Source organism: Natator depressus, chromosome 1, assembly GCF_965152275.1.
Source record: "Natator depressus isolate rNatDep1 chromosome 1, rNatDep2.hap1, whole genome shotgun sequence".
Lineage (NCBI taxonomy): Eukaryota > Metazoa > Chordata > Testudines > Cheloniidae > Natator > Natator depressus.
The window spans coordinates 109,874,354-109,886,949 of NC_134234.1; the positions used below are offsets into that span (position 1 = coordinate 109,874,354).

Sequence of the window (12,596 nt, forward strand, 5' to 3'; positions counted from 1 at the left end):
TTAAAAAATGTTACAGGCTTTAAAAAGGAAATAATTAAAATGTAGAATGCCATTGGAATCTTCTAATCTCATGAAGACATTTAGATGCTTGGGTATAGGGAATCCCTCACCTCAATTAAATTGTGCTCTGCTCTCAAGATTTTAAAAAAATCCTTCTTGAAATATACAGATCTGCATTTTTTAGAATAGTTTGGCAAAACACAAGATGGAGCAGTGGGGGCAAAAAACTTAACTGGCTTCAAGACCGAGCTTGATAAGTTATGGAAGGGATGGTATGATGAGACTGCCTACAATGGTATGTAGTTGATCTGTGACTGTTAACAGCAAATATTTCCAATGGCTAGTGATGGGACACTAGATAGATTGGGCTCTGAGTTACTACAGAGAATTCTTTCGTAGGTGTCTGATTGGTGCATCTTCTCAGGGTCTAACTGGTGGTTCTAACCTGGTTCTAACCTCATCTGAAAGATTAATCTCATCACCAGACTTTCCGTCCCCCACTGCCTCTGGCTGGGCTGGCGCCCCAGGAAAGCCCAAGACCCTCCAGCCCTCAGCACTGGCCAGGAGGAGCCGAGCCCTGGTGCACAATGCATCCTAAAGGGCGTAGCCACTTCTTGCCCATGCTGTAGCCGGGAGACAGGAGGCAGCTGGGTTATATCGGTGGTCAGCAGCAGCCTGGAGGTGTTAGCTGCCTCTCAACACTGTGCGGGCAGGAAGAGACAAGCTACTTTCAGCCACAGGAGAGCAGGGAGGGAGGGAAGAGATGAGCTCTGCAAAGACGTGGGCCAGGTCATCCCTTCTCCCCACCTCCCCAGTGGCTGGAAGCAGCTCCCATCCTTTCCCTCCCACACAGTGCCAAAAGGCTGCCGCTGGCCACATTCTGGTGTGAACCCTAGCAGAAATCTGGAGAGGGGAGGCATGTGACCCTGCTTGCCCCATCCATGTGTTGCCTTGGGAAGATGCAGCGCCAGTTATCAGGAGAGGCGGGTCCATCCTGGGGGCCCAGCCAGGCATGGAGCATGGAGAGTGCCAGGCAGGAAGGGTTGGGTTGGTCAGTCACTCCTCTCATGTGAGAGAGGTGTACGGGAGTGTGTGTGTGTCACCTCTCCCTGTGTGAACCCTAAAGCCTTAGGGGTAAGAAGATAAATAAAAAGAATCCAACTACGCTGTATTTATTTTAACAGGGGCTCAGTCAACTTGATGTTAATTTGAACGTTTGTACTGCATAGTTGTGATTGATTGCCATTGAACTCGCTTGAATACAAGTAATTTTACCAGGTGTCCCATATTCAGCATAGGGAAATATGATCACCCTATCTATCTATCTCAACTGCAAGCTCAACAATTTGTCTTTTTCAATGGGATCATTAAAAATATCAAAAACTAGAGAAACAAAAATGGAAACATGGTGGAAAATATTCTTTAAAATAAACATGAAATTCAGTGACAAAAATCTGGACCCAGAAGCATACGGCCGAGAATAAAGTTTCTTTAAATAGATGTTAAGCAGGCCAGAGTTGATTTACAAAAGGACATAGTGCCCTACAAAAGGAATTTCTTGCATATCACTTGCCATTTTTGGACAAACCTAGCATTGTTACAGTACTAATATCTTATTTGTGGCGGGGAAAAATAATCTATTTCTAGATATTTAACTTTAAAATAAATGTGTTATTAACAATCAATATATAACAGATAGAAAATACTGTACCCTTTTCATTAAATGGTGTGTGCCAAGCTAGGAGATAGTTATCTGGTTTTAACTGTGAGCAACCTTCAATGGTAGCGGGGTCTGACCATTTCCCTGGAAGTTTGTCAATAATCTCAACATAGCGTTTTACCAAGTCACGATACAGGTCTTCTAAACACCAGTAATCTGTTCAGAATAAAGAATAAAGGACCATTATAAGTGGTAAAAGAAGAGGGGAATCATGCAACCCAATCATGCATTTTTCAAATATTACTATTTTTCATTTCTAATTTATGTGAAGATTTGTTAAACATAAATGAATACAAACCCGTTTATACAAACCATTAAAACAGTCCTGGAGAGGGTACATCTGCATCTCCGTACAAATTGCAATAAATAATATAAACAAGCAAAAGCAGAAAACACTAAAGAGACATATTTTCATTTAGTTAGTTAGTTATTATTTTAATTCCCTCCAGTGACTGTTGCTTCAGGGCCCATTTAGGACCTCATTGAACAAGGTACTTAAACATGTGCCTCACTTTAAGGCCGTGAGAAGTCCCTTTGACTTTAATGTGGCTATTCAAGTGCTTAAAATTATGTACATGCTTTAATACCTTGACAAACCAGAGCCTCTGAGTTTATATGTGGACACTAGTCCAGTTCAAGACTGAATTACCCTGTTTAAAAAATTGCCACTCACTAGTTTTCAATTCTACTGGTTCATGCGTAATTAAGCACAGGGGCAAATTAGTGGTTTTTAATATATTTTTATTAATTGTAAATTTTATATAATTATTGATCATTTATTTAGATTTGCAGACTTTTCAGTGCAGAGGTCCATGTCTTCCTATATTTCTTCAGTGTCCAACACAATGAACTCTTGATCCTCGGTGGGTGTTACCATGATATAAATTATGATGATGAGGATGGTTAATAATAATAGTAAATCTCTGTACTCTTTGTGATTTTCTTAGCAAATGCAGGGGGCGGCCCTAGACTAGCTGCCAGCAACTGGTGCCGTAGGTGAATCATGAAATCGGTGTCCCCCCACCCCCAAAGGCAGATCTAGGCTCAGGTTTTTGGTAAACTGGGAAACATTTTGCCCCTTTTTTCCTTTTAATGTTTTTTAAGCATTTTTTTTAAACATTGGCTTAATTATTCGGTTTGTCCGTCTGTCCAACCAATGTTTCTGAGATCAGATAAAATAGAGACACAAAATTTTCAGAATAGATTTGTACACAACAGCTAGATGATATTTCAATCCGATTTCAAATAGAAATGCATTAAAATGTTAATTATAATTTTTTATTACAAATCCAAAACCATCCATTATGCTATCCTGCTTTAACTGCCATTACCACCACATCCAATATAGAAAGAAATAAGAAAACTCTTCAATGAACTTTAACCTGTATTTACAAAACACTCCGAATAAAAAATGCTCTGGGCTCTTAAAACGTGACTTTTCTTGGTTTAAGTTTTGAAAATTCAGTCACTAGTTCTTTTAGATCCAATTTTCCAGCTATTTCATGCTCTATTGACATTGTGGCAAGTCCAACAAGTCTCTCTTGCACCGTTGTTGAACGCAGATATGTTTTTATCAATTTTAACTTGAGAAGCTACGTTCCCCACTAGCTATGGAAACTGGCAAAGTTAAAAGGATGTGTAGAGCTATAAAAATGTTTGGAAAATTGTCTGTGAGTTTATTTTCACAAACAAACTTCAGTACTTCTTCGGGACTGGAATGTGTCTTAAGTCGTCTTGTAAAAGCCTGAAGCTTACTACACAAATCTGTAGCATCAATGTCTTTTGAATTTTCATGAGTCAATGCCAACTCCAGTTTTATACAAAATTCTCTTATCTGTTTTGCTGTTTTCTTTTGCAAGCTGTGGATATCATACAGACAGCCAAATACTGACTGCTGCATCTGTTGAAATCTTTCGTCAACCGAGTAAATAGCAGTATCAAGGACTGTGAAGTAGAAATTCACTTTGAACCTTTGTTTTGGGTTCTGAATGGGTGTGTCTCGTCCTTCATATGAAAACTGCTGTTTCTTTTGCCGAATGCAAACTGGCTCTGGTTCAAATTCTGTTGGAAAGTCTATTTCTTCAGCAAGCTCAAGAGAATCTACCAGTGTTCTTTCGAACCCTTCATCACTTCTGAATTCCTCCAGAATATTTTTAGTTTGCTACAGTTTTTGAATAGCAGAATGTATGTTCAAGTTCTTTTCCTGAAGCTGCTTACTAGTGAGGTTAATCTCGAAAAGGATATTATACCACAAAATGAGTGAAGTCACAAATTTGAACTTGGAAAGGCCATTTGCAAGAGCTTCTGCATCTGTACGTGCCGTATTGCCGGATGATCCAGAAATTTCAATTAGGGCATCATAAATGTTTCCAAGTTCATAGCAGAGAGGCTTCAAAGCATCAATGCAACTCTCCCATCTTGTCTGACTACGTGGTTTCACAGATAGAGAATTCACATGGCAAGTCAGAATCTCCCAACGGCGTGTTGAGCCTGAGAAAAACACATAAACGTTGCACCAGGTCAAAGAAACTGCTTGCCTCCAAACAGCATCTAGCAGCATAATTGACAACCAAATTCAGAGAATGCACACTGCAAGGAACAAAAAAGGCCCTAGGATTGATTTCCATCATTCTCCTTTGCACACCTTTGTCTTTACCCTTCATATTACTCCCATTATCATAGCCTTGGCCATATAAATTTTCAACAGATAACGACATTTTTTCAAGCTCTTGTAGAATAGTTTCAGTCATAAATGCTTCAGTTGTCTCCTTCAGTGGTACGAAACCCAAAAAATGTTGCCTATGAGCACTTCAACATTATCTTCGTCAGCAGAATTTTCCATATCCACAAAACGAATGATCATCGTCATTTGTTCAATATGACTCACATCTGATGTACAGTCCAGTATTATTGAAAAGTATTTTGCAGAATGGGCAGCTTCTACAATTTTCTTTTTAATGGCATTTTCTAGGATTTGAATCAGTTCATTCTGCATATTTTTTCCTAAGTAATGAATCTGTGTTTCATGATCAGTTATTTTATGTAGGTGCTCCTTCATGACTGGATCAAACAAAGCTAGGTATTCAACAAATTTTAAAAAGTTTCCATTACCTGGAGTGTAATTTTTCATTTCTACTGCAGCCGTGGAATGCTAAATTTTGCCCACTGAAAATACTCACTAAACAATCAGACACTCTAATATTTGTTGCCAATATTCTTCTTTTTTCCTTGATCACACGTACATTTTCTTCATCGATAGTTTTTCCTTTTTTCAATCGTAATTCAAGTTCTTGCTTTGTTGGAGAAGATGTGAAGGAGTATAAGAATAATACAGTAACATAACTGATAACAGTTACTATTCTTCATGATTCCTCATTCCCCATTCACTTGCTCTATGTCATCAACATAGATGCTTGAATGAATACTGCCATTATAATGGAAAAGCCATTCAACTTCAGTATTGGTTTTGTGTCCATTTGATGCAAATCTTTCAGCTTTTAGAATCACACTACAAACTCTAGGCCCTATCCTGCCAACTGATTCACATGGGAGACCCTAACTTCAGTGTGGCTGTGTGGGAACAAAAGGCCACCAGCACTGAGAAGTTGACAGATCCTTCCATTGTAAGGTTTTCACAACACAGACCATGTCTGCTCTTGTGTTTATACAGTGCTTAGAGGAATGGGGCAGACTCCCAGTTGGAACCTCTGGATGCTACTAATAACAAAACACATACACAAAAGGTGAGGTGAAAGAAGAGGAAATAATGAAATGTTCTTGCAGCTGCAACAAAGGATCACTATGTGTGTTATTAACCAATACAGCTAATAGGATTTTTTTTCCCTGTTTTTACTTTTTTGGGATCAGGGGTCTTCCAAATCTCTGATAAAGTTTCCCCCTTCTATGTACATACAGCCTTATGCTCCTCAGTCTGCATCAAGGCCACCATCTTGGATGAGGAAGGCAGGAGCCTTCAGATGCTGACAATGCTGCTCCTTAAGCTTCAAATGAGAGAAAACGATCCATTTAGCAGCAGCTTCACAAAGTCACAGGTACAAGGAGTAGCTGAATAGGCCCAATAGACCTGATTCCACTTACTTGAGTTTTACTCCATTGATTTCAATGCTTTGACACAACTCTTAAATGAGAATCGGGTCCAATATCTTCTATTTGCTTTCAGCCCACCATGGTGTTATGGACTGCTCTAGTTCTGTTTTTCTTCAGGTCATAGGATAAAAGTTCATTCATTATGCTTGTGTTCTTCCCAGGCATGTGGCTATTGGCTGAAGAGTCTTCACTAAAATTCCCGTCTCCAATCTGCAGCTGTCTCAGTAGTCCAGTCACTCATTTTGTTATAGTTTCTCCAGGCAGTGTGTACAGCATTCAAAGTGCAGGATAAACACAGTCGGACATTGATCCTGGGCAAATGAGTTGGGTGGATGATATGAACCTCAATTAATCAATAAATTAAAGGAGGGTAATGTAATTAAAGCCAAGCAATATGGCTTTATAGGAAATAGATCCTGTCAAACTAACTCAGTATGTTTTTGGATGAGATTACAAGTTTGGTTGATAAAGGTAATAGTGGTAATGTCACATACTTAGACTTCTGTAAGGCATTTGACCTGGTACCACGCGACATTGTGGTTAAAAAACTAGAATGACAGACAATTAACATGGCACATATTAAATGGATTAAAAGCTGGCTAACTGATAGGTCTCAAAATGTAATTGTAAATGGGAAGTTGTCATTGAACGGGTGTTTCTAGTGGGGTCCCACAGGGATTGGTTCTTGGCCTACGCTTTTTAACATTTTTGTCAATGACCTAGAAGAAAACATAAAATCATCACTGATAAAGTTTGCAGATGACACAAAAATTGGGGGAGTGGTAAGTAAGGAAGAGGACAGCTCACTGATACAGAGCAATCTGGGTTGCTTCATAAGCTGGGTGTAGGCACACAATATGTATTTTAATAAAATTACATGTAGCTATATACATATAATAGACTGTAGGTCTGGAAGGGACCTCAGTAGGTCATCTGATCATCTCCTGCACTGAGACAGGACTAAGTATCATCTCTCTAAGCCATCCTAGACAGATATTTATCTAACCTGTTCTTAAAAACCTCCAGTGATGGAGATTCCACAAGCTCCCTAGGAAATTATCAGAAGGGTAGCTGTGTTTGCTGCTTTTACAGATTCAGACTAAGAGTCCTGTGGCACCTTATAGACTAACAGATGTATTGGAGCATAAGCTTTCGTGGGTGAATACCCACTTCATCGGATGCATGTGACGAAGTGAGTATTCACCCATGAAAGCTTATGCTCCAATACGTCTGTTAGACCATAAGGTGCCACAGGACTCTTTGCCGCTTTCCCTAGGAAATGTATTCCATTGCTTAATCACCCTGACAGGAAGTTTTTCCTAATGTCTAAACTAAATCTCCCATGCTGCAATTTGAGCCCATTGCCTCTTGTCCTGTCCTCAAGTGAACAAAGGAGAACAGTTTATCACCCTCCTCTTTATAACAACCTATTACTTACTTAAGGACTGTTATCATGTTGCCCCTAAGTCTATTCTTCTCCATGCTAAACAAATGCAATTTTTTCAATCTTTCCTCATCATCATGGTTTCTAGACCTTTAATAATTTTTGTTGCTCTATTTTCGACTTTCTCCAGTTTGTCCACATCTTTCCCAAAGTGTGGTGCCCAGAACCGGATATAGTACTACAGTCCAGTCCTTATCAGTGCTGAGCAGAGTGGAAGAAAGACTTCTGTTTTACTTCCAACATTCCTGCTAATACATCCCAGAATTATGTTTGCTTTTTTCGCAACAGTATTACATTGTTGATTCATATTTAATTTGTGAGCCACTATAACCCCTAGATCCTTTTCTGCAGTACTTCTTCCTAGGCAGTCATTTCTCATTTTGTACTTGTGCAATTAATTACTCCTTCTTAACTGTAGATCTTTGCATTTGTCCAAATTGAATTTTATCCTGTTTATTTCAGACCATTCCTCCAGTTTGTCAAGATCATTTTGAATTCTAATCCCTTCCTCCAAAGTGCTTGCAATCCCTCCCAACTTGGTATCATCCACAGACTTTATAAGTGTACTCTCCATGCCATTATCCAAATCATTTACAAAGATATTGAACAGAACCAGACCCAGGACAGGTCCCTGTGGGATCTCACTTCTCTTCCACTTTGATTGAAAACTACCAATAACTATTCTCTGAATAGGTTTTCCAACCAGTTGTTCACCCACCTTACAGTAGGTTCATCTAGGCTGTGTTTCTCTAGTTTTCTTATGAGAAGACCATGTGAGACAGTACCAAAAGCCTTACTAAAGTTGAGATATATCACATTTATTACTTCCCCCTATCCACAAGTCCCCCTATCCCCTGTCAAAGAAGGATACAAGGTTGGTTTGACATGATTTGTTCTTGACAAATCCATGTTGACTTTTCTTTTCACCTTACTATTTTCTAGGTGCTTACAAACTGATTGTTTGATTATTTACTCCATTATCTTTCGAGGTACTGAGGTTAAGCTGACTGGTGAATAATTCCTTGTGTTGTCCTTATTCCCCTTTTTATATATAGGTATTATATTTGTCCTGTCCAGTTCTTGGGTACTGATCCTGTCCTCCACGAGTTCACAAAGATAATCGCTGATGGCTCAGAGATCTCTTCAGCCAGTTCCTTAAGTATTCTACGATGTATTTAGTCAGGCCCTGCCAACCTGAAGACTAGTTCTTAAGTCCTTAAGTCCTAATTTGTCTAGTTCTTAAGTTGTTCTTTTCCTATTTTAGTCTCAGATCCTACCCCATTTACATTGAAGTTTGCTGTGTTAGTAATCCGACCACTGTTAACCTTTTTGGTGAAAACTGAAACAAAAAAGGCATTTAACATCTTGGTCGTTGCTGCATTTTCTATTGTTGTATTTCCCTTTGAGTAATAGGCCTACCGTCTCCTTGGTCTTCTTCTTGCTAATGTATTTGTAGATTTTTTTTTTTACCCTTTATGTCCCTAGCTAGTTTCATCTCATTTTGTGCCTTGACTGTTCTAACTGGCCATTTAGGAACAAAAAATGTAGGCCATACTTGCATGGGAAGCAGTGACTGAAAAAGATTTGGGGGTCACGATGGATAATCAGCTGAACATGAGCTCCCAGTGTGACGTTGTGGCCAAAAAGGTTAATACAATCCTTGGAAGCATAAGCAGGGGAATATTGAGTAGGAGTAGAGAGGTTAATTTTACCTCTGTATTTGGCACTCGTGCAACAAATGCTGGAATATTGCTTCCAGTTCTAGTGTTCACAATTCAAGAAGAATGTTGATTAAATTGGAGAGAGTTTGCAAAAGAGCCATCAGAATGGTTAAATGATTAGAAAGTATATTTTATAGTGATAGACTCAAGGAGCTCAATCTAAGTAGCTTAACAAAGAGACGGTTAAGGAGTGACTTAATTACAGTCTAGAAGTACCTACATGGGGAACAAATATTTGATAATGGGCTCTTCAGTCTAGCAGAGGAAGATATGACACCATCCAATGCTGGAAGTTAAAGCTAGACAAATTCAGACTGGAAATAAGGCATACATTTTTAACCGTGAGGGTGATTAACCCTTAGAACAATTTACCCAACATTGAGGTGGATTTTCCATCACTGCCAAATTTTAAACCAAGATTGGATGTTTTTCTAAAAGATCTGGTCTGGGAATTATTTTGGGGAAGTTATACTGTGTTTGTGGTGATTTGTTGTTGTTTTTTAGGAATAGCTGTGCTTCTGTTGTATTTTAATAATAAAATTTTCTATTACACTACAGCATAATGAACAGGATTACAAGCAGGACTTGTCAGGCCTAGCAGATATCATTTATACTTTTATAGAGCTTAAGAAGCAGGAAACGTGATGTGCATTTAATCATTGACCATATTCAGAAATATGTTAGACTGACATCTTGTCCTTATCTTTAGTGTATTAGCTATCCCTCAAACCATTGGTTAGCCAGTAGCCAAACATGAAGTATCCAACATTCTCTTCAACTGATCTATGGACACTAAATTTAGAACAGTTCAGCAGCAGGCAGATAAAACATGAAATATGAGCACAAGCGAAATTGCATTAACTTAGATGATACATACATGTATCTATACATGCTAATATTTAGTTATATGTTATTATATTATTATATATTACTACTTAATGTTAAGGGAAACAGACTAATTTTAAGAGAGGTATAAATATTTGCTTCAGTTTGAATAAAAAGATCTCGCTAAACACTGTTACTATGTGCTTAATGGTGAGTTTTTGATGACAAGGGCTTGCTAATCTTAAAAACTTTAGCTCAATGGGCAGAGAGTAGACATAAAAACCATTGCTTCCTATAGAAGAAAATTAATACCTTAAGAAAATGCAGAAGTACTTGTTCAAACTTGTGTGATTTTAGAGAAGGATGCATATAAATAGCAGTGACTGTTGTAATATATTTTAGGTGAAAATATAGTAATTTAAAATGGCTCTCTGTAGATCAAAGATACACATTTTTCTAACCAGGTTACTCCTTAATGAATTTAAGGTGGCCCAGTGACATCATGATGTACTGTATTAATGATTAGTCTATATGCATTTTTTTCTGCACAAGAGCATCATTCTTTTAAATAGGTTTATTCCCAGAGGGCAGTACTGTTCCCTGAAGCTTAGGGCACAGAAAATACTTATTTAACCAACTTTTCACTTTGATAGGTACCAAGTGCCCCACTGTATTAGTATTTAATTTTTATTAGCTTTAAACCTTAGAAAAAATATAGGGAGACACTCTAAACCTAAGAAATAAAACCTTGTTATTTTTTGTGGCTGTCAGAACATTACTTTCCCCTGGGAGACAAGTTGTGGGCTTATAGTTGTTATTCAGTAAAGCTGTGTCTTTAGACTCTGAATAGGTTCTCCCAAGCTCACTGCTCCCATATCATTTCGTGCCTATTTTAAGAAAGCTAGCAACTCCACAGCTTTGTTCCTTCCCAATCTAGGTTCGCTAGTCAGCCATTACTTACCTGTGATGACAGCCTCTGCTGTAGCCATGTGCATGAGGGTATTGTCACTCACTGGCCATTTGTCTCCAGACAGCACCAGGTTCTCAAGTCCTCCAATTTCCTTTAGTTCCTCTTGGATCTTTGCACCTAAAGCACTGTTTTCTCGGGTGAAATTTCGATAACCAAGAGCATCCCCTACCCCTGCCAGCAAGACAGCAGCCTTAAATTTCTCCATCACAAGGGACTTTGACACTTCTCACTTTCCTTTTGTCTAAAGCAGCCCCTGAGTCCGGATCTTTCTTTGTTCCTTTGCCTTCAGCTGAGCTCAACTGACACTTTATATTAGCCATTGTGTCACTGCACAGATCTCGCTGTATAAGGCAAGGCTTGCCTTTTCTGGCTTTGCAGGTGCCACCTCTTGTCCCAAATCCAATGAAGAGAAAATATTTCTTAATCCAAGTATATTTTACAGGGGGTTAGTTAATTGTAAAAACATGTGTGTACAACATGCAAGAAGTGAAATGCAAAGATCAAAATCATTCCTGCAATGCAGCATAAAGCAAGCCAGAAATACTTTGACTATCCACTTTAAGTAACTCTACACCCAGATAAACAAATGTGCGGTGGGGTGTTAATTTTTTTTAACGGCTTGTAAATGAACATGTTTTTCTTTGGTTCTGTAATATTTTAGAATTAGTTTCTCTTTGTGGAACTGATTAAGAAACAGAAGCACAGTCTGCTGTTACAAAAGGATGTACAGAGCCCCTCCCCAAATGCAATAGATTCAAGGTTGGCAAATTATGTAGAAAGAAAATAAAATTCAGTAGTGCTTTCACATTTCTAACTATATCCAATGGCAAAGTTTTATTATCTGGAGGCACAGTTGGGTTTGTTACTGAGTTTAGACAGGTGACCCAGAAAACACTGGCTCCAAATTAAGCTGCCTGATCCATTAAAAAAAAACAAAACACCACACACACACACTTTTTTGCTCTTCCCCTTTACAGTAGGAATGATTAACTAATTCATTGTGTCCTTGGATAAAATCGAGTAAAATAATAATTTATACCACACCGTGGACTGGGTCCTTGGATAAAAGCAAGCAAAATGACTTATACCACACCTACTAGTATTCTCCTCTCTAGAAAGGAATGTACTTTTCATACCAGCATGTCCACAGGCTGCATTTTAGATGTGACAGGAGATTAGCATCATATGTTTTGGAATGAATATTAAGTGATGATCATGGGGGCCTAGGAAAATTGTTTATCCAGAAAATGTCCAACTTGATGGATAATCTTATATTTTGATAAACTCTCTTGTACTCAGTGTTTGGTTCACTCTGTGGCTATATATATATGACCAGCTCTTCTGTGGCATAATTTGGGGAGGGAGACTCCAGCCTTCGTACCCAATACCTTGCACCTGAGCACAACTATCCCTGTCCACTCTGTCTACACTGCAATGAAAAAACACAACACTGAGTCCCATTCCACAGCATGACAGCAGTCAAGAGGTTTTTTTTTTAATATTAATATTAATAATAATAATAAATATGAAATGAAGGGGAAGGGGAGGCAGCAAACTGCAAAGGGTGAACAACATGAGATGGGGGCAGTGAACCGTAAGAGGGGGCTGGTGAGCAGGCTCTGTGTTGAGTGACTCCCTCCCACACGCCTTATCTGATTTTAAAAGCTTTGTGCAGGTCACTTTTAAGGGAGAGTCTTTTCCCACCATGGTGCTAGAGGTGAAACAAGTGGAAGCATGGATGGAGTATGGAATCACTCTTACATATTTACAGAGAAGGTGCAAGTAGCAGCTGGGGAAGGGATCCACACA

At 38.7% G+C, this 12,596-nt stretch overlaps 1 protein-coding gene across 2 annotated transcripts in view; it reads right to left on the reverse strand.

Moving 5' to 3' along the window:
• The window catches only part of ADPRHL1 (ADP-ribosylhydrolase like 1), a 40,916-nt gene extending 29,825 nt beyond the window's left edge, over positions 1 to 11,091 (reverse strand). Inside the window, exons 1-2 of one of the 2 annotated variants that reach the window (XM_074963998.1) lie at positions 10,779 to 11,091; positions 1,712 to 1,876 (exon numbers count right to left, since the gene is read on the reverse strand). In XM_074963998.1, coding sequence (XP_074820099.1) covers positions 1,712 to 1,876; positions 10,779 to 10,992 — 379 coding nt within the window. In that variant the 5' untranslated portion in view covers positions 10,993 to 11,091. The remainder of the gene's footprint in view (positions 1 to 1,711; positions 1,877 to 10,778) is intronic. The other variant, XM_074964008.1, reaches the window with a different exon arrangement.
• Between the last annotated feature and the right edge of the window lie 1,505 nt (positions 11,092 to 12,596).